We start from the raw sequence: 23201 nt of genomic DNA on the forward strand, positions 1-23201 counted from the left end.
CACCCACGAGCAACACCTCGGTCTTATCGGGGTTTAGCTTCAGTCTGTTCTCTCCCATCCATCCACTTACGGACTCCAGGCATTTGGACAAGGTATTCACAGCCAACTCTGGTGAGGACTTAAATGAGAGATAGAGCTGAGTATCATCCATGTATTGGTGACACTGCAGCCCAAAACTCCTGATAATGGCTCCCAGCGGTTTCATATAGATGTTGAATAGCATGGGGGAGAGGATAGAACCCTGTGGCACTCCGCAATTGAGAGGCCAAGGGTCTGAAACCTCATCCCCCAATGCTACCCGTTGATGCCTACCGGAGAGATAGGAACGGAACCACCATAAAACAGTGCCCCCTATTCCCAATCCCTCCAAGCGGTTTAAAAGGATACTGCGGTCAACGGTATCGAAAGCCGCTGAGAGATCCAGGAGGACGAGGAATGTGTATTCTCCCCCATCCAGCGCCCTCCTCATATCATCTACCAGAGCGACCAAGGCTGTTTCAGTTCTGTGTCCAGTCCTGAAGCCCGAAATGCTTCTTTTCTTTTTTTTAACCCTTCCAAATGATGGAAAATGCTTGGCATAAACAGTGGTGATATAAGAAGTGCCTCTCATCAGTGCATGTTCAGCAGCTCCTACAACACCTCTTCCACCAAACCTTTATTATGTTTAAATTAGGGGACTTTTTAAAAAACAGTTTGAGGGGAAACAGGCGCAACCCTCTGGTGATATGGGCACCTCTAGATTGCAGCCTAGTGTTCCCAAGGAAGTCGCTCATTTATCATAACAAAGTAGTTGGCTGTCTAACTCTTCAGAAAACTGTGCTTGCAGAAGCATTTCTGCTTTCCGTTTGTACAGTGTGTTAAAGATCCATACCTTATTAAAAATACATCTGAAACAAATACTTTTTAAAAGTACAGATCTGGATGCTTGCAGTATATAATCAAACTGTCATATATTGATTTGTTTCTGGAAGAAAAATAGGGTCTAGTCCAATTATTTTATGGGGCTTTGTATGTGGATTTCATGGTTTGCAAATTAATACAGTATTTGGATTGTTTTATGTGAAAACTAATTTTCAAAATTAACTTGTCTGTCCAATATTTCAGTATATTTCTTTCTGTTGTTTGATAATGCCACTATGTCTTTGTTACACTTTTACAATCAGCACATGAAAGATTTGTTAGACTAATTATCTCTCATGGAGATTGACCAGGACTGTTTGGCTAGACTAATTTATTGAATTTTGCTTATGTTGTTTGATTGTTTTTAGGCCTTGTCTCCACAGCAACAGGAAACATTTGTTTTTTAAAAAACAAACTTTGGCTGCTGGAAAATACTGCTTTAAAGTAGTCATGCTAAAATAAATGGCTCTGGGGAAAAAATAGGTGGTTCATTTTGCAGCCATAATGAATTGTCACCTTCTAAGAAACACAGGCCTTCCTGGAATCTTTGTGCTGTGGGAATGATCAAAGATTTAACATTACTTGGGCCTGACTCAATCTTTGGATGATCACATTATATTCATTAGAAAAAGTGAACTTCTACAGCGTACATTTCAGTTACAAGCTCAATGGAAGTTCAAGGAAAGAGACATCCTGATTCTCCCTTTTGTACCACGCTGTCACAGGGAGGATGGTGGGAAAAGAGGGCAGCACGACTTGTTTTCTGTAATGGATAATTAACTTATGGAACTCACTGCCTCAAGTTGTGGTGATGGCCACTCTGTAGTATTACTTAAGGGAGGAAAAAAAGGTTAGACAAACTTGTGATTGCTGAAAGTGGAGTCTTCATGTTCAAGAACAACAGTGTTCTGATTACTTGACATTACGAACAAATGATGGGAAATGGATTTGTCTCCATTATGATCTGCTTATGAGCTTTCTGAGGCTATCTTCCTGGCTGGTGTTTACCAAAAAGGATACCAAAACAGATAAATGGAAATGACCCACAAACTCAAACCTTCTCCTGGTGGCTCTTGTGTCCCAGGCTGTGTTCTGTCCTCTAGGAGGGGGAAGTATAGTAATTCTGTTGTCCTAATTAAAACTTCAGAGAGCCAGTATGGTGTAGTGGTTAAGGTGTTGGACTATGACCTGGGAGACCAGGGTTCGAATCCCCACACAGCCATGAAGCTCACTGGGTGACCTTGGGTCACTGCCTCTCAGCCTCAGAGGAAGGCAATGGTAAACCATCTCTGATTACTGATTACCATGAAAACCCTATTCATAAGGTCTCCATAAGTTGGAATTGACTTGAAGGCAGTCCATTTCCATTTCCAATTAAAACTTCAGACTGGAGCTCAGTGTTTAGCATTCTGGAATTAAGGGGTTGTTCGTACAAACATAAAGCCTTGCAGGATCAGGCCAAGGGCCCATCTGGCCCAGCATCCAGTTGTCACAATAGCCAACCAGATGTGAAGCCCTCAAAAAGGACATGAGCACAGTAGCCCTCTCCCCACTTGTGTCTTTGATACCGGAGGTAATGTATAGCAGTCATTGATAACCTTATCCATATTCATTTGTCTAATCCTCTATTATACCAGTCCAAGTTGGTGGTCATTGCTACATCTTGTAACAGCAAATTCCATAGGTTACCTATGTGCTGTGTGGCTTTTTGTCTGCCCTGAATTTCCAACCATTCAGCTTCATTGGATGACCCTGGGTTCTGGTATTATCTGGAGGTCATTGGTCTTATCCAGCAATACAGTTCTTATGCTTATCAGTGCTGCCCTAAATACATCTCCAGTCCATGTGATCTGCCTAGATGTAATACAGTTTCTGGGAAAAGGAGTTGGATGACCTGTTTAAGCCTTACCTTAGCTTCTTCTTCTTTACTTTTCCTTCTCAGCCGATATGTTCTTTTAAAAAAACAACTGTTTAGCTGCTGTGGTAAAATCAAGTCAAATATTAAGTAATAGAGGTAGGCAGGTTAACACTCTGGACCACTATATTTGATTTAACCTCAAATCCCATGGGTACTTTTGTCATTTGGTGGAATGGTTTTCCACCAGGTTCAGTCTACACGTGTTCCCAGCTTGAAACCCTGGAGAGCCACTACCAGTCAGCGCAGACAGTATCGAGCCAGATGGACCAATGGGTCTGACTCAGCAAAAGGCAGCATCCTATATTCCTAAGGAGAGCAAGTTGCCTGGTGCTGGGACCTCTGTGCCCTGGGCTGCCGTGTCAGCACAGTAGAGCATGAGAACAGGTCATTAGACTAATGAAGAGGGTGATTTGTACAGTGGGAACTTTGTAGAGAAGAGCAACCTTAGCTAACTGTCATGAAGTCTTCACTTTTTATTAACATACCCTTTCTGCCTATTTAGAAAAAAATGAAAGAAAGGGAAGCTGCTGGTCTTTCAGTCATACTGGCTGCTGATATTATCACCAAAAGATTTTCTTTGTCTGGCTGCTAAATATCTGTGTACAGTGGCTTCATGGAGTGATGCCAGTGACAGTAATTTTCTGTTTATAAATATTCATGCTCTGAAAGCCATATCATTAATTATACTAATTTACATATATCCTAACTGAACACAGGCATGCCACGGGCTATAGTAAGCACCTTCATAAATAGGTTAAAAGTTCTATTTTCATTAGACAGAAAGAGAATACAGGCTCAGGGTGATGTATCATTGGGACTCATTTGCAGTTTTGATAGGATTTCTTGGAGATTACAAGGAAATTAACAAACATAGGCTGTGTTCACACATAATTGTAAATTGTGGTTTAGCATTATGAGGATGAGCTGGAGTGAGCCATAGGCTTGTCAGTCTTTCCTCTAACCATAGTTAAAAGCCAACTTTAAATCATGAGTTACAAAGTTAGTTTATTTCACTAACATAATTCATATTTACCACAGTTTAATGTTCGGATAAAATGCTAAACTGTGGTTATTCTAAAAGAGAAGCTTCCAATCTCATGGCTCTTTTGGAGGGTAGAGCAAGCAAGCTTGAAATTTGTGCAGTCTATCCTCATACCACTAAACCATGGTTTAGTGATATGCATATACAACTAGTGGAGGATAAATGAAAAAGAGTGCATGGATTACAGGAAGAACTACATCTGGAAATGCTTCAGCAGGCCTGTGGGTTTTAATTTCCCTATGTTTGGTTGAACCACAAAAGCCAACAGTAGCTTGGATCCCAGCTACCATGAGCACATGGAGCTTCACTCAGGAAACAGGACTATCTCCCCTTTCCTAGTGCGGCCACTTACGTTGAAGTGAGTGATGTGGCTTGCCTATGCGGGGACTCCACATGTGCATCGGAGCTTAACTGCAACTTGAGATCAAGGCAAAATTTCTGATCTTGCGTGAGCTTCTGAGTTCCCTTTCTTGGGAATACTGAGACCTTAAATTGTATTGACTGTAAAAGGACATTTGAGTACTCAGCACTACCTAGTAATATGTTCTATGAATGTGGAAATGGGAGAAAATAATGGTTGCAATTGTTCATAAATTAGTTTTTCAACAATGCTGCCTCTGGGATCTGGGGGAGATGCAGTGCAACCCTATGCATGCCTACTTGGGAGTAAATCCCTCATTAGCATGTTTAGGATTGCAGCCAAAATGAAAACATCTTCATTTGAGAGGTAACCTTGTCGTGAGTGGCTCTTGCGGGCTTGTTTATTCTTGTTCTAAATAGCAGATTTGGATCGGGACCACATCATGGAGGAAAGGATTTTTTTTAAATCCCTGGCCCCTGCTGTAGCCCTGATTTGAACCAAGTCCTCCATAGTTGCTGCTCTGCAAAAAAAAGCATGGACACAAGAGCCAGTCACATGATTAACATCACATCTCATTTGACCCTGAGAAGCTGCTGCTTTAGGTCATTTAGCCTGATAATTTTTATTCTCACTTAATTTTTCAGTGCACACTTGTTTTCAGTTATCATACAGGTTTTCTTGCACAATTTATGTCTTATTCCTTCCCTTTTCTTCTCTGTTTCTCTCCCCCCTCCCCTTCTGTCTCTTTTCTCCTCTTCTTTGCTCACAGCAATCGTATGGTGATCTGGGCAGACCTATCTGGCTCCAGGTTGCTGAGTCGGCTTACAGGTTTGCTCTGGGCTCAATTGCTGGAGGTGAGTGACATGTCTCTGTGTGCTGTTTTCAATCTGGGGTTGCTGTAATATTATCTTGCTGGGCTGGTTGCAGATCATAAGATGGAGTTCATTCTCTCCCCACCCCCCACCCCAAGGTAAGGATGGTAGAGCTCTGAAGAGAGCTCTTCATTGTTACTTTAAAAAAAAAAAGAAGCAACCTATGATCAGAAGTCCTGACAGAACATGACCTCGCCACTGCAGGCTCCAGACAGTCTTTAGAGCAAAACTTGCAGAACGAAAGACTTCTTAGATACAGCCTCAGACTTCCCTTTTAATTATATTTGATGAGACTGATACCAAAAACAAAAAGTGAAACTAGGGATGGGAAAAATATGAAGTCTTTCATCTCTTGTCTTTTGTAGATATTAGTTATCATTGAATTATTAATTTATCCCTGAAACAGAGCATAGTAAGAGGCCGTAAAACAAGCCCACATGTGCTGTGCACCCTCTAGCTGCTAGCCATATTCTATTCACTAGATTTTCATAGCAATGTGAGCAGTTGCCATTTTGAGCTGAATCTTCCTCCTCCTGCTGCAGATACAGCAGAAACTGGGGTGGAAAGAGAATTCAGGATGTTGTGATCAAACACACCTCCAATTTAATGAACCTTGGTAGCAAGATTATTATTATTTTGCTAGGGAGGTCCGAATCAATCCACCTCCTAATCTTTTGAGACACTCTTGACACCTAAGCCATGTTTCTCAGTATTGGCTACTCTTCAGCAAGGAAAAACAGTTTCCATCTGCTCAGAGAGCTTTTCCACAAAATGCAAGCATTTCCAAAGAATCATCTCCCCACCGTCGCCATCATCCTGTGCTGTTCAGCAGCAGGAGGGAATTGTTTTCCCATCTGTGCTGCCCCAGATCCTTTGTGAACTGAGCTTCATTTTTGCTAAGGTTGAATAGGTGAGCCAGTTTTTAACACTGTGACTCAGCCTTGAAACTTGTAAGAATGGAGAACATGTGCAGATTGCCCGTCTGTCCTTATTGGGCAATCCTAATTACCTCACCCACCCACCTAGGATTATGGGTAAGAGTTCCGCGAGCACAAGCAGAGGCCTGCTCAGTGTTCTTGTATTTCTCCTGCCTGAAGTGCTAAGTTTCATTCTGTTCTCCATCAGACACCCTTTTCTCATATAACACCGTTCACATGTGTTGTAGTTGGTATTATTTTTATTTATTTAGAAGATTTATAAGCTGCTTGATGAGAGAAGCTCTCAGAGTGGCCTACAAATAAAATTAGAAATAAAACATGGCTAAAACCCACAGTCCATTTAAAAGCAAGCATATCAAACATGAAAGCAACTGTAGAAAGAGGTAGTATTTAATCCACACTAGCATATTTGCATGTGAACAATTATGAACTGGAATGTAAACCTTTGCCAATTAATGGCTTGCAGCCGTAGGAGCCACTGCTGTCTACCCTATTGATCTGGTGAAGACACGCATGCAGAACCAACGCTCCAGTGGTTCAGTCGTGGGAGAACTGATGTACAAAAACAGCTTTGATTGTTTTAAGAAAGTTTTGCGTTATGAAGGCTTTTTCGGCCTTTACAGAGGTAAGTGAATGAAAAGCATATACCAAATACATCTGCAGGTGACTGTTTTGTGGCTTTTATGCAGGTGCTATAACAGCAGAAGGAAACTCTTGGGAAACAGGGACGTGTGTTTTTATAGGTTGGGTTTTTTTGCTGATAAAACTGCAAAATTATATAAATAGCTGGCGCTGTATGTATGAATAATTGTTAGGTGTTTTGCTCTGCTTGTGCACACACGCGCACACACAAAAATCTTTTAAAGTTGCTCAACAAATCTTATTTCATAGGACTTCAACATCCTGGAACCAAACTCCAGAATCATGTCTGAACTATATTCTAAGTTTCCACTATGGATCATAGCAGAATTTATTATTCCATTCATACTTTACCCTGAAAGCTCAGACACAGAAAGTACCTGAGTTTAACATGCACTGAAGTGACTCGTGTCTTTGTAGTGAGCAGAGATGTTGGGCCTGATTCCTTCCTCAGTGCTGCTTCTGTGTTTAATGGAAAGAAGTTTAGTCTTTTAAACATGCATGAACCATGCACAGATGTTAATGTTACACATACATTTTGCCACATAATTTTTGTGCCCTTAAATTAACAAAGTGTGAAGCCGCTCTGAGGCTATATAGAGTTCCCTGTGTGTGTGGCATGTGCATGTGTGGTTTAGATGTATAAGCAAACAAAGAGTGTGTGTGAGAGAGAGAACATACAAGAAGAGCCCTGTTGGACCAGACCAAAGGTCCATCTAGTCCAGCATCCTGTTCCCACAATAGCCAACTAGATGTATATAGGAAAGGCAGAAGCAGGAGATGGGGGCAATTGCCCTCCCCAGCAACTGGCAGTTTGAGGCATGCTACCTCTGATCCTGAAGACTCTACAGAGACATCATGACTAGTATCCATGGATGGTGGATACACATACGCACTGTACTTAACAGTGTATTAATGGCTGTGGGAGGTATGCCTCCAGGTGTTGTTGTCTATTCATTCCTTTAACTGTAGGCACTACTGTGCTAAATATTCTTTTAATAGGGGATCAGAGACTCAGGCTGGGAGATCAGCATTTCTTTTTCTTGTTGTCAGCCGCCCTTTGTGTGTTTAATAACTACCTTTCCCCAGCATAAGAAGTCTGTTAAGCCTCACACAAAAAGGACTACGTTGAAAGAAACTAAGCCGTGGCATACATAAGCTGCTGATCTTTTGTGTGTGTGTGTAGGTACACATTTGATTTGGGCTTCTTAGGAGGATGGAGTGAGTGTGGAAGGCAAATCCCACATTGCTTTCAGGCGTAAGAGTTTCTGCTGACAACAATGTACTCTCTGCACTGCTGATGCAAGGGTGTGAAAAACCGGTGTTCTTCCGGTGAATGGGAACAGCTTTGTGGCACAGAATTGATTTGCTATTCTGGCAGTCAGCTCACAGATCGGTTGGCAGATTAACTTCATGTCCATTGAAACTGCATTGGGATGAATCAGCACTTCATTACAGTTCTGTCAACGTTTTTGAAAGTTGGGCCAGGGAGCGGGTGGAGAGACAGGTAGCCCATGCATTTACAGTCACTGTTGGAAAGAGATGGATGAAAACTGACAGAAAGCCTTGTCTAAAGCCAAGCAAGTTAAGGCTGCCCTCTGCTGATCTATTTTCTTAAACGGGTTTGCTGCTAGGAAGTTATCTGTAAGCTATTGTAGAGCTGGAAGGGAACTCCTAAGTTGTTAAACCTGCCCTCAGGAGTCCCCATTCTGGGCATGGAGTCCCCATTCTGGGCATGGAGTCCCCATTCTGGGCATGGAGTCCCCATTCTGGGCATGGAGTCCAGTAGCACTGGGATGAAAAATTAGCATTTGAGCATATGACCCCTGAAAATGTTTTTAGTCACATTTTATTTTATTAAATCCATTAAATAAAATGCACTAGATGGCACTTAATTCATATTTTTGCTGCTTCACATTGACTTTTGGCAGATCTTTCTGTGTGTGTATACCCTTTAGTCTAACCACCACAACCTGCAATTTTGTTATACCCAAAGAACCTTCACTGAGCAAACCATCCATCTTTAACTTGGTGTCTGTGTACACTTATTGGGGGGGGGATCTCGTGACTTAATCTTGTCTTGAAACGTAACACTAACTTTCACCCCAGTGCTGAAACATCTGTCTCCCTTTTAATGATGTCAGTAGCAATGTAGACAATTGCATTCATTTTAGAAATGATGTTCTTTTGGGTAGTGAAATAGAATGTATGTGTAGATGTAGATAGTGGTGGCCTGGATCCTGAAAACAGCACAGGAAGGGGACTTCTCTGTGTTATCCTATCACCAGCAGCCCCTGCATCTCCCGAAAATCCTCTCCAGAGGACCCTTCTGAATGGTGTGGGACAGGATGTATGTGTATGTGGGGGGCTGAAATGGGAAGGAGCAATTGTCCCAAATCAGGTGGAGGCAGTTTCATGATAGAGCCCTGCCCCATTTGAAGTGATTATTCCCTGTCCCCCAGCATCTCCATCCCACACCATTCAGGGGCTGCAAGGGGTAAGGGTGGAAAAGCTCCTTTCTTTCAAGCTTCCTTCCACTTACAGTTCTCTGGATCCAAGCCATTGTCTTTGCCTTATGAATTAGGTTAACTATAGGAAGTGGTATTGCCTGGCTGCGTATATAATGATGCTTGACTCGAGTGTCTACAGAGCTCACTAGAATTCCTGGCATTTCAATTTTGTTTCCAAGCAGCATTATATGGAACGTAAAAAAGCTGCATGATTTGATTGGGAATGAATGAAACCACCTAGTGACTGATTGTCAATTGATCAAATCGACAAGGAGCAGCATCTTGCGGTAAAAGAAAGGCGTACTGTGTACTTTGAGCATTCTGCAAGAACAGTTTGGGAATAACTCGGCAGCAATAAAGCTGATTTCAGTGCATAGCGGGCAACTGATACTAGACAATAGCCTCATGGAAATACAGCACGATTGAGCCCTTGTGCCAACAAATTTGTCTTTACCACCTGCAACAGAAGTCTTGAAGGGCTCCGTTGCACAATGGTACAGGAAGCACATAGTGGTACAGCCAACTCCGTTTGGAGAAACATAATTTATGTCATAAGAAATCTTCTATGGGGAAATGGATACATTAGGCTATTTAATAGCAAAGCATCCTACATTTCGTGCTAGCTACTTGTGTGTGTGTGTGTGTGTGTATGCTAATTGTGATACATTTGTTCTATTTATATAGGGTTGCTTCCACAGCTCATTGGTGTTGCTCCAGAAAAAGCCATTAAACTTACAGTAAGTGTATTTATTTTTAGTATTTGTGATCTGGTTTTTGAGAACACAAAACAGCTTCCAATATATATAAAATACAAATCTGAACACAATATTAGAAAGTTACAAATGTAAAAATACGTTAAAGTTGAGATAACTCGACCCTGTTTGCATTATTTCCTTTTTTTTTATCATTAATTTTTATTCAAATTTTCAAAGACAAGAAACAAAACAAAACAAAAACAACCAAACAATAAAATAAAATGTTGACTTCCGATTTGTCGCAGATCAGTTATAGGTCTACAATATATAACAATCCTATCTCTAAAATTATATTATAAAATCACTTTCCTCCAGTACTTATCTTAATTAATCATCAAATCTCATAAAAATTATTTTATTCTTTCCACAAAAAGTCCAAGAGAGGTTTCAATTCCTTGAGAGATATATCTTTCAATTTTTCTCCAAATAAACATATCGCTTAATCCATCTAATTCAAATCTGTTAGGCCCAATAATTTCAATAGCCATTCTTCCATTATCTATATTAATTCCATCTTCCATCTTCAATAATCCTGTTAAGTCCAATAATTTCAGTAACCATTCTTCCGTTATCAGTATCCCATAATAATCTTGTTGTCATAGCCATAGTCCAAGTAAACATATCAATTAATCCATCTCGTCAAATCTGTTAAGTCCAATAATTTCCATAACCATTCTTCCATTATCAATATTAATTCCATCTTCCATCTTCAATAGTCCTGTTAAATCCAGTGGTTTCAGTATCCATTCATCCATTATCAGTATCCCATGATGATCTTGCTGTCATAGCCATAGTCATATAACAAGAGTCTGATGGGAATTTCCCCCATCACAAATATGTCCTTGCCCTCAATTCTGAATATGTTGTTGAAATATTGTTGTAAAGTCACATCTGTGCTCTGGGTGCATCTCTGCTCTGTCACATATTTGTAGTTAATTCCATAACTTTTTTCTATGTCAAGCCCCATCACATCATTCCAGTCAAGAATTCTGAATATGTTGCTGAAATATTGCTGCAAAGTCATATCTCTGTTCTTCTTTTTTACAAAATGCACTGGCTCATTTCTTAAGAGTTTCTCCACTGTCACATATCTGTAGCCAACTCCATAGATTTTTTCTATGTCAAGCTCCATCACATCATTCCAGTCCAGAAAATTATCCAAAACATTGATAACTTTACAACCAAAATCTTCATTAATTTCTTCAGAGACAACGTTGAATTCCAAACAGTAAACTTTATTTCTAACATCCATAAACTCCAAATCTTTTTCCAATTTCACATTTGTTCCAATCTCCAGGGCTTGTAGCTTCCCTATCCCATCCAACTCCTCTCTCACAAAATCCATTGTTTCTTTAAGCTCCTGCGTCATTTTGTTAAATTCAGTTTTCATCTCCTGTCTACCCTGTCTCAGGGTTTGTTTCGTTATCTCAATCTCACCCATTATTTTCTGAAACATAATTTCTTCCATGGTCTCAATCACTTTCCTGGTTGTCTTTCTTAAAACCACAGAAACAAAAATTATTTCAGCCACAATTGGGTTAATGTTCCAGGCTTGCTTATATCAGTGTAGACAATACAGCCTGCCTTATCTCTATGTATTCAGGAATACAAAAACAAACTTAGTTCCCAACATCAAAACAATTAGTGGTGTCGTGAATAAGCAGATTCGTCAAAATGAAATAGACCAAAAAAAAAGTTTTTGTTCCCCCCTCCTCGAAATAGAAATCCCTCTTCCGTTGGTATCTTTAGAATGCACCTCCAGGACAGCTTTTTGCGATAAAAACAAAGATAAGCTTTTTCGATTTCTTTCCTCCTTAATTTCGTTAGTGAAAGAGAAAAGCCATAATCTCACCTAGAAGTTCTTCACAGCTGATTCATTGACAAATCTCTTTTTTGCTACACCAATTTAAACCAAGTAAAAAAAGAAAATAGAAAGAAGGATGCTTATCTGCCTGTTGAAGTCCGTTTTTCTTTAAAGAAAAGATAAATGTGTCGCTGTAATCAGCAAGAGCTTGATGAAAGTCCGTCCGGCATTGCAGTTTGAACCTTCTCTCATAAATAAATGAAATCCAGTCCTCCCCACAAAAACAGTCTTTATGGTTAATCTCTACGTTTCTCCCTGACCGGGAGAAAATCTTTATCAGTCAAAAAGAGCGTTGTGACTGATTTTAAAGCTGAAAAAGCTTCTTCTGAGACAAGAGCTCGTCTCAGAGGCAGCACAGGCAAAGCAACCCTTCCTGGAAGTGCATTATTTCCTTTTTGAAAGATTCGCTTTCGTAAAACATTTCCCAGGTGATCTCTTTGTTGTTAGAACTGCCAGGCTCTGGCTTTTTTTGTTTTTAGATCTCCTGATTGTGTGAATCGAATTGTAGATGAGGAATGTGTGAAGGGGCACGATGGTATTAATTATGTCTTTATATTAGGTCAATGACTTTGTCAGAGACAAATTCACACAGAGAGATGGTTCCATTCCACTGTTTGCAGAGATCCTTGCAGGAGGCTGTGTAAGTACCACTGTTGCAGAAAGTAACACGCCTTTCCACTGCATGCCCATATTAGGACAGCCCGCCTATAGCAATTTTGTTGCAGTGTTGTGGGAAGGGATGCCACAATTTCGAAGTGAGGCTGCCATTCGTCCCTTTCTGTTGACAGTACTTTTACAATTGCCTGCTATACAGAGTAGGTTACAGCAAAACAGGTCATCTCTTTACATTACTACTATCAGCTCATACCTGTTCTTAGAAATGTCAGTTTTCCACAGACCAGCTCTGGTTGTAAATACTGACTGGAGAAAATCTGAAAAGGCAGCGGTGGGGTGGGGGAGGGCATTTTTATTATTATTATTGACATATAGCTTTTTTTTGGCAGAAGGGTGGCTTTTGTCTGAAAGGTGGTGATGAACTGAATTTATCGCCTGCAGAACAAATTCAGTGTCTGCTCACAACAGAATTTATCTGCTTCCAGTTTTTACCAAGAGGACATTGATTTTAGTAGTAATGTAAATACAGGGCATGCTGCGGCCAAAAGTGAAATGCTTCTAAGCCCCATTGATTTCTGTGGGGGAGATTTCAACATGTGCTTAACTCTGTCCAGTGAAATCAGTGGGAGTTTTAAGTGTTTCACTTTGGTTGGCTTGTACCAGTTACTAGCATTCAGGTGATGCTTGTGAATGGGAACACAGAAAGCTGCCTTGTACTGAGGCAGGCCGTTGGTCCATCTAGCCCAGTATTGTTTACTCTGATCGGCAGCAGCTCTCCGGGATCTCAGGCAGAAGTCTTTCCCATCAGCTGCTACCTGATGTTGACTGGCAGCAGCTCCCTAGAGTTTTAGGTAGGAGTCTTTCCCAGTCCTACTTGGAGATACCAGGGAGTGGACCTGCATGCAAAGCAGTTGCTCTGCCATTCAGCTACCATCCTTCTCATAAAATTCTATTCCTAGCAGTTTCCAGCATGTTTTTCAGTGCAGCTTCAATTATTTTGAAACATTAGTGTATTTTAAATGTGAGCCCAGCCATAGCTTGCTTTTAAAATGTTTGGAAAGGGGTCCTGTTGGATTGCCAAGCCCCGACCCTGTGAGGCCCTCTGTACTTTTTAAAGATCTGTGTAAAGGAAGAGATGTCCTCCTCTGTGGCGTCTGTCCTCACCACACTGAAGCGATTGTCTTGGTCATACTTGGTGGTAGTATCCCTTCTAAGCACCTCTGGAGCCCTCCTTGGGTCTGGATCTAGGAACCCTAATAAATTCCAGTTGAACTGTCTGGACAAAAATCTCTTCAGCTTGTCACGAAAACCACAGGCAATGAGGCTGTTGACCTCTGCAAACTCTAAATTCAATGAGGCAGCCCTGGAGTGATACCACTCTTAGTCCCTGATTAGGAGTGGCAGCCCGGCAGATACCTCAGTCTTCACTTGTCAGCATACAAATCTACATTTGGGAAAGGTAACAGGCAAGCAAGTTATAGCCATACCCCAGAGGGAACCTAATCTTGTTTCTGAAAGCTCATTAGAAACAGCTACAGTTATGTGTAAGAGACCCTTCAACCCTCCAAATAAATGTAATTCAAAGGCCTGACACATCTGCTAACTTTCCCCCCTCACAAGTCAGCTATAGACTGCTGGGGGCTGCTGTGGTTTCAGGAGGAAACCTGTATGGTCTAATGGCAGAGTTAATTTTTATGAAAATGTATGCACATTTTAAATTAGACTGGGTTCCTTTAAAAAAAATGCTTGAGGATGTTTTCAGGTATGCATTCATTAGGTTATTTCCTCCCCTGCTGTGCCGTGTGTGCAGTCAAGAACGTTAGCAATTTCTGTTTTGGTAATGAACTTTGATTATCGAGGTTACTAACTTAATATCATTTTGAACTAAAATATGTTTCATGCATAGGCAAGCCCTCATTAAATACTACCTCCATCACTTTTTCCTCAAGGCGTTTTCAATCAGTAATCACTGCCCTGAGAATGTTTGAACATAACAAGCTGCCTTATACCGAGTGAAATCATTGGTCCATCTAGCTCAGTATTGTCTACACTGACTAGCAATCTCTGTCTAGGGTCTCAGGCAAAAGTCTTTCCCAGCCCGGCCTGCAGATGCCAGGGATTGAACCTGGGACCTTCTGCATGCAAAGCTTGTGCTGTACCCTAAACTGTAGTAGCTCCCCTGAGATAAGACAGCCAATCCTAAGACTTCACCGATGCTGCTGCCAAGGTAAGAAGGATGGAAATAATAAGACTACACGCATGAATGTCTCTGGCCCACTCTGTTGTACAAGGGCAAATGTTTGAACACTTCCTCACGTAAAGTCAGATTTATTTATTTATTTATAAGAAATTAAACTGCTCTTGGTTCCAGGTTGTTTGGGGTTTTTTTTAATAAGTCATAGCCAGTGCCATGAATTGCAGTCAGAACTGGGAGTCAGTTACAGCTGATACAATAAAGCGATTACATAATCCCAGTACCTTGCCCCAGTCAAGGTTTTAGTGTCTCCATTCTGCACCTATTGGAGTTCCCAGGTGACTGTCAAGGGCAGCCCCACCTAGTGTGTTACAGTAGTCCAGCTGAGCTGTAAGTACATATATGTAGGATCATGGCCAAATTTGACCATACTAGGAACCAGAGCTTGGAAAAGTTACTTTTTTGAACTACAGCTCCCAACAGGCCAATCCAGTGGCCATGCTGGCTGGGGCTGATGGGAGTTGTAGTTCAAAAAAGTAACTTTTCCAAGCTCTGCTGAACAGACGTGAGTGGTGCACCAGTCAGCACTGGGTGGAAGCACAGTGTAGCTGCTGCAGGGATGGAAGGGGAGGAGCTACTTTCCTCTGTGGATGAGGTCTGGAGATGGTTGGTTTATTTATTTTGACAATTTATATACAGCTTAATTACAGCAGTCTCTAAGCAATGATGTAGTTGAATGAGGTTGGCTGCAAGGAAGAAGAAACATCTAAAGATCTTCACTGTGTGTTTCTCTGTTTTTAAGAAATAGAAAAAGGAGGACCCTGTTCTTTTGCAGCATCATTTAATATATTAACCAGATGTTACTTGACGGTAACATTCATTAACTATCAGGCTGCAAGAAGCAGCCTATGGACTCAATTTGTTGTGAGTCCTTTTTGAACAAGCCTCAATGAGAGGAAGGAATGTGCTGGAAAAATTATTGATGTACCAAGGTCTTCATCTCCAGGGGAAAACATAGGTGTATCACAGCTATGCTGTATTAATATGAAGTATCTAGTAAAAATCATTTGACAAAAGTCAGTCAAATTGACCTCCAAGAATGGGCTGTCCAAGAGATCTTTGTTGATTATTACAAATTGTCCCTAGGTGCACCCAGAGGTCACACTGGCACATAAAGCACAGCTCCGTTTTGGAAGCAACTTATCTGTACTTGTGCTGAAAAGGTTACCATTCTCTACAGTTGGAAATATTTTTGTTTGTTTTAAAAGAAACACCGCCATAAAGTACGTCAATTATTATCTCCGTATTGTAGATGTATATGTTGAGTTCAAGAGGCCTGAGGTCACCTAGTGAGTTCAGGGCTGAAGTGAGATCTGAATCAGAGACTTCCCATCTCACATTTCACAGTTGTACAGCCTGATCTGTGCAAGTGTCCTTCAAAGTAAATTCCACCGTGTTCAATGGGGTTTGCTTCCAGGCAAATGCACATAAGGTTGCAGCCTTAGCTGCTATGAGATCTACTAGCTCTTAGTTAGAGACACTTTTTATCACACTTCACAGAAATATAGTGCTTTGCAGCTGGGTACAGATGCACGTAGCTTAAGAGCCTACTGCAGAGTTACACTCAGCCCTATCTGGACAGACTCCAATTTAGGAGCAAGCACTCCTTCCTGTTTCAAGCAGAAGCCAGCTTGTGCTGAGTAGATGACTTTTATTTCACTCACAAAGCAACCTCTCTCCACAGCAAGCTGCACAAACTACTGATTGGCCGACCCTTACGACAGTCATGTAGTCCCTTCCTCTTTCCTGTCCAGAACGATTTCCTTTTTTAAAAAAGCGCTGCATAAACATGCTTGACATCTCAGAAGAATGTAAGAAAAAGCTTAGACTGCCCAAAACATGGTCTGTGCATGTGCAAATCTGTGCTGGTCTTGCAGCCATTTTTATGCATCATTGGAGGAGCAAACTTGGAGGGAAGGTCTCCTCCTGCATCAGAAATAATGGCATTGGCTCCTGTAGGGAGGAATGATTATAAGCATATGTATATACAATTCTCATTTATAGATCTCATCTTTAGCTGTGAACTAAGTGTCTTACTGCTACATTGTTTTTGCTAGGTTTAAAGACCCAGCTATCAGTGGCACACGTGCTGGGTTGGAGCTGCCGTCCCAACATTGCTATTGCTGCTGCTTACCCTGCCAGGGCTGGGGCTGTGCAGCTGCATCAGTGAAAGCACCAGGTTGACCTCTGCTAGGGCGCCTGCACAGCCCCAACTGTGCCGCCGCCCTGTCCAGATAAGCTGCAATGACATCAGTGTCAGGAGGGTAGCTCTGCCTCACTGCATAGGCTGCTCCTGGACAAATCTACCACATCTCCAACACTGAAAGGTTTGAGACTACTAGAGATGTGAAGGCCTTGAAAACCAGAACATTTCGGGGAGTGCGTGGGAGTGGTGGACTTTTCCCCCTGAATTTCCTGGGGAAAAAACAATAAAGCTTTTTTTGGGGGGGGGAACTACTTTTTTATTTTTCTGAGGTTTTGGGGGCCTTCACATCTCTAAGACTGACAGTCGGAGCCCAAGGACTTCCCATACCTGTACTTAAATTGCTTAGGATGTGATACAACAGCAGGCTGCTCAGGCCTTGGAGCAGCGTTGTGCTGCTGCTGTGGCAGAACTGCAAGGGCAGCTGTGAAATACAAAGTGCATTGCAAGAAATATAGGGGCCTACTCCTTGGAAATAGCCAGCCTTTCCAAACAGCCAAGCAGTCAGTTTCATATCTGTCCTTAAATGGCTTAGCATTTTTAAAAACAGGTGTCCTTTGTTCTTTTTCTAAATAGGCCCCTAAAAATAGAGGAGATTTACTGTGTACTTGTCTGGGAGAGTTTGCATACAGAGCTGGAGCTTTGCTTGGGGGAAGGTGATGCGAGTATCCACAAGTCTTTTAAGAGAAATCATGTTTAAAAGGATGATGCTTTCAGTGTGGGAAAAAGTTTTTGTCCAGGACATGCCTGTTCTTAGCAAGAGGAAGGGGAGCAGGCGCCTCCCCCCTCCCCCCCCCTTTGTGGCTTGTGCCTCACGGGTGGAATTGGAAAGGGCAAGAGGTCTCCTGTTGCAGGGTCACTTGTGCATTTCCTTCCACCTCTGCCATGTCAAGAGGTGTTTGCTGTGGGATCTCAAACGGCATCTCTTCTCTCATAACCTTTGCTGTCAGCTTGAGTTTTTTTTATTTGTTCGTGGAGACTTTATTTTACATGACATCAAGGTTAAACAGGGAGCTTGAATTGTTCGTTCTCCTGATCTGTATGAATAACCTCCATTCAGTATTGAATTTGTCATGTGTTGCTTTAAAAGGTGTCTGTCATAATTTAGGAACAATTTTCCATGTAGAAATAACGGGGCTTGTAGTGGGCATATTATCTGAACATCCTATTTGAATGAGGTTGTTGTTTATATCTCAGCCTATGCTAATCATGCTAGTACTCTCAAATTGTCTACATCGATTTCTTTCCTTTTTCAGTGTGTTTCTCTCCCCCCTGCTCTGGCTTGGAATAAAGTTTCCATGGTCTCCCCTCCTTAATATGTTTCTTTTCTCAAACAGTGATAACACCCATGCTGCTACCACAACCATTACTACAATGGTACTTTTGAATCATAGAATAGTAGAGTTGGAAGGGGCCTCTAAGGCCATCGAGTCCAATCCCCTGTTCAATGCAGGAATCCAACTTAAAGTAGACCTGACAGGTGCCTGTCCAGCAGCCTCTTGAATGCCTCCAGTGTTGGAGAGCCCACCATCTCCCTAGGTCATTGGTTCCATTGTTGTATATTTATTGGATGCCAATATTGTGCTTAATACTTCATGGAACCTTAGTAGCATAGCACCTATCTGGAGGGATTCCAGTTCCACCTTAACAAAGCATCTTCTATGATACGAAGATGATCAGCTATAAGAAATGGAACTCTCGAACAGGTTGTTCTTGCATGCTGTTGGGCTTTGGGATCGAGTCCAACAAAGTTGTGCAAACAGAACGACTTCCCATCATGCAACAGAACCTCCCCTTCCTCTCCACCCCCTGCATCTCTAGAGGGTAGGGGGAGCCCCAGAGCTAACTTGTGGAGCAGTGCAAGGGTACATGGGGAAGAGAGGGGGGGAAGCTCTGCCATGTGGGCAGAAGTAGCCCCCTCCACAATGACTTTATGTATTTATTTAGACATTTTATAAACAGCTTGCTCAAAACAAAGTTCTTCAAGCAGTGTACAAGTCCTCTATCTTTATCTGTCATTATCTATCTAGTGACTAAAATACACAAACGAATTAACAAATATACATAAAACCATTATTAAAAACCAAGATAAAAATAAATGAAATGTTTGTCTGGATATGCTTCCTGAAACAGAAAGGTTTTCGGCAGGCATCTAAAACAGTGTAGTGAATATGCTTGTCTAATGTTAATAGATAGGAAAATCCAAATCATAGGAAATGCAAATGCAGTAAACATGCAAATTATGCAAATCAAAGTGATCAAGGAAGGTGTCTGTTGGAGTAAGGCAATTCCTTAAGTAAACTGGTTCCAAGCAGTTAAGAGCTTTAGTTACCAATAGTAACACCTTGCGATCTTGGCTTCGTAACATGGCTTTGTTGGATGCAACCCTCTGTGTGCAACAGTTCCTGTGGCTGGATGCTTGCACCCAGTACTTGGAGATGTACACCTCTTCAGTCCCCACTAGAATTTAGGAACTGACATCACCAATTGCCTCTTGGAATGGGTGTGAGAATGAATCCGAGTCTGTATAGACCCTCAAGCACCTGATTGGGGCTATCAAAGCAGGCAGCTTTGCCACTTTTGGGGGTGAGTGTTTTGGGACAGATGATCAGGCACAGCATAGTTGAGGGCAAGACTCTTGAGATCAGAGCCTGTGGGCTGCACACTTAGGCAGTCTTGTACACAGGTAGGGGAGAAGTGCACATGTAATCAGAAGCGTTTTTGAAGTTCACCATTGCAGAACATGCAAGTGACTCTTCCATTCAGTGGAGCAATTGGATGAAGTAGCAAAAACTTTCAAATACTGTATCTCCAGCTGCATGTTTCTCCTCTGCCCTCACATATGGCTGTCTAGGATTGTGGCTTGGTCACAGTGCCGTCAACAGAATAGTGTTGTTGTTGTTGTTGTTGTTATTAATATCCTCCCCTTCCTCCTGAAGGAGCCCGTGGAGGCACAAATTGCTTCAAACAAGGTATATTATGTTAGTTGGGCCTCTGACACGGTGCTGAAGATTCCCCTGTAAACAAACCCCCAAAAACTGGTTCACTGTGAAACCATTGGTACAGATTCCATCAAACAAAGCTGCATTTTCCTGAAATTCTGTCCCTTTAAAGAGCTTGCTGCTGTTTGTGTATGTACTAAAACATTTCAACCGCTTTCCAGGAAAGAAATTGGGGAAGTTAATAAGGCCATGATTAGATTCTCTTTCCCTCCCTCAAAAATTAAAATGTTTATGAATTGGTCTATTTTACTTTCTTTTCTGGGTTATTTTGCCAGCCCTGCAGGAATTCTAATTTCTAAATGATTAAAAATAAAAATGAAATAATGTATATACAGGCACAACAGTAAACTCTTGTAAACCAATTTCCAGCGACATGTCTGGCCAAATTCAATTTCTTTTCCTCTTTTAAGGGTTGTTTTTGTGGTGGTGATGGTTTTCACAAGAATAATTGAAAGGATTTAATGGACAGATCTACACATTTCAAGTCAATGTTGTTTTTCTAATGGGTTGTGAAGAAAAATTATTTTGGCTATTATTTTGCAAAATGCTTGTGTCGCCAGTGTGTTATCAATTACTTCGCTCAGAATAAACCACTGACGACACATGCACACATGTCATCTTTCTGCAGAGCAACAGTAGATTAGGGGAGGGGGAAAAGTAGGTTGGAGAGTTTTGCCTTATAGTGCTGAGGACAAGTGGACAAGTCTCCCCTGGTCTCCCATGCCTTTAAAAGTTCCAAGGCAAGTCCACAGCAGCCACAACTTGCAATTGCCACTGCAGCAAGAAAAGCAGAACATGTTGGGTTTCTCCCTGCCGTGCAGTACAGGGGTTGGAAGAGGTAAACCCCACTGGTGCCAGTCCAGTGGAAAGGCACGGGAAACAAGAGCAGTGTCCGCACTGGCTGTGTGTGGGGAATGGCATAACGTGGACCTCAGCTAGATTACCTTACAGCTAGCAATGGACTCCTTTCTTACAACCTGGAACAGAGAATGCCTGAGATTCAAGTTGTTTGGGGACGGTCTGTAGCTCAATGGTAGAACACTTGCTTTGCACACAAAAGATCCCAGGTTCAATCCCTGGTATCTCCAGGTAGGGCTGGTGTCATCACTTGGTATTGATAATACCGAGCTAGGTGGGATAAGACAGCTTCGTAGGTTCCCATGTTTTTCTTGTTGGGTTGTAGAGTTTTGGCTCTATAAAGGCAGCTGATGTCTTCACACCGCCTATAGCCTTTTTTGTAAGTAAGTAATTCAGTGTCTGTCTGTCTGATTATATTGTGGAACAAAAATGCGTAGCTAGAAGGACTTGATGCTTAGTTACCAAAAGCAAGTTCATCATTGTTTCAGCTCATCTTTCATCCTTAGCCTCGTAGTATTAGATTGTGGATAGGATTCCTGGATAGGGATATTGCCAATATCAAGGGACTGGCTTTGGCAGCAGGTTTCTTTAAGGGTGAGGTCTTCAGTCAAGTGGATGATACAGCAGGTTTTCAATTTCACCTATGGGAATATTTATGTTTTGTGTGTCTTGTCCTGGATGTTGTTCTACATCCCCCCCGGGGGGGGGATTTATCATTACCTAGTCATTAAACATATAAAATTCACTGCTACACTGCAGACTTTCTGGCAGGAGTTCCCAGCAACAAGACATTGGTAATGAATGTGGGGGAAATATCTGAGCCCCACTGCCATATCTCCCCCTACCTGCGATCACTCTCATAGGAACACCCCATCCCTAAATCACTCAGACACATAATTAAAATGGCAGTAAGCCCCACAGTTCCTGCAAAAAATCCCAAAGGGGAAATCCCCTTTGGTGTCTCATCGTTGGGATCCTTGGCAGTGGCAATCATGCCACCAAAGGCAGCATCCTTTTTAAGCCCTTGCCCCAGGAAGCTGATGCAAGGTGATGGAAACTGACAGGAAGCTGCTGGAAACTGCAGTTAGGCCTGATCCCCATTAGGAGGCCAAGGCACCAAGAGCCTCTAGAGAAGAACCACAGGTAGACAGGCGGATGGTAAATAACGCTCATGTTTTTACCTGGCTAGATACTCTGTTCTTCTCCTACTTGGCAAAGGAATGTGGAAGCGTGTGGAAAAGGTGCTTGAATGGGTGCCTGTGACCACTGTTATGATTGCCTCTTGCCCACTAAGACTTATAAAATCCAGCAGGAGGGGGTATGGCTGAGGGGATTAATGCCTCATTACAAGAGGGGGTGGCTCTGGGCTGCCTAAAGGAGATGGTTGTACAACCAACTCCTGCAAAAAATCTTCCTTGGATCTGGAAGATTGAAATAATTACAGACTGGACAAGGTTCTTGAGCAGGAGATTGCCAACCAGATCCAGGCACACTTGGGTGGATGAGGCTGATTTTCTTAATCCATTTATAAGTTGATGTTTAGGTACCGAGATCACCTTGGTTGCCCTTATGATGACCTGTGTCAGGGGAGAGATGCGGGAGTGTGACCTTGCCGATTCTCCTTGATCTCTCGGTGGCTTTCAGTGCCACTGACCAACATATTCTTCTGGAGTGGTTGCCCAAGAACTCTTAAAGGAATGTTGGTGGATGGTACTGCTCCTACCTGGGGAATAAGGTGGTTTGGGGAGGGGAGGTATTGTTCAGCTGGCTGGAACTGCAGGGTTCAATTCTATCCTCGATGCTGGTTAACATTTACATGAAACCTCTGAGTGGAGTCAACCAGAGTTTTGGAGTGTGCTCTCGTCAGTACGCAGATGACACACAGCTCTAGTTCTCCTTTGCTTGGGGGTGGGGGTTGCTTCATTTTAGTTGATTAATCTTATGGTGATCATGTTTATGTTGTCAGGAAAAGGTAGTTTTTTTATGAATGTATTGAGAATTATTGGAATTATTACTTGTAGCCGTTTGTTGTGCTTAGGTATATTTTACATGCAACTTTTTTGTATTTTATGTGCATTTTTATTATTTTGGCTTTTAAATTTGGCTTACAGTGGTGTATGTAGGCTAATGAATAATAATAATAAGCTGTTAAGGTTAATTAAGGTTAATGAATAATAATAAGCAGTAGCTTGTTCTTTGCACATATTCGAGTAGCCTCAGGGCCTGATGGATCCAGTTTTAGCAACCTTTAGATATTACTGCTGGACTTGTAGAGGTAGAAGGGAGGGCAGTATTCCAAAGGCAAAGCATTTGTCGTCTTTTGCATTATATCCAAATTCGGTCCGCAGCATCTTTTGTTGAAAGGATTTTTGAGAGTGGGAGTGGGAGAGGCTGAGAGTGGGAGAGGCTGAAGCTCTTGCCAGGCTTTTTGGCAGCGCTGAGCTTGTGCTGGACTTAGCAGAATTTAGAT

At 42.0% G+C, this 23201-nt stretch overlaps 1 protein-coding gene across 1 annotated transcript in view; it reads left to right on the forward strand.

The window, feature by feature from the left end:
• SLC25A12 (solute carrier family 25 member 12) overlaps positions 1–23201 on the forward strand; it is an 89280-nt gene that overhangs the window by 39614 nt on the left and 26465 nt on the right. Inside the window, exons 10-13 of the mRNA XM_061608498.1 lie at positions 4991–5075; positions 6498–6656; positions 9865–9917; positions 12359–12439. Coding sequence (XP_061464482.1) covers positions 4991–5075; positions 6498–6656; positions 9865–9917; positions 12359–12439 — 378 coding nt within the window. The remainder of the gene's footprint in view (positions 1–4990; positions 5076–6497; positions 6657–9864; positions 9918–12358; positions 12440–23201) is intronic.

Source organism: Rhineura floridana, chromosome 2 (assembly GCF_030035675.1).
Source record: "Rhineura floridana isolate rRhiFlo1 chromosome 2, rRhiFlo1.hap2, whole genome shotgun sequence".
In the NCBI taxonomy this organism is placed as follows: domain Eukaryota; kingdom Metazoa; phylum Chordata; class Lepidosauria; order Squamata; family Rhineuridae; genus Rhineura; species Rhineura floridana.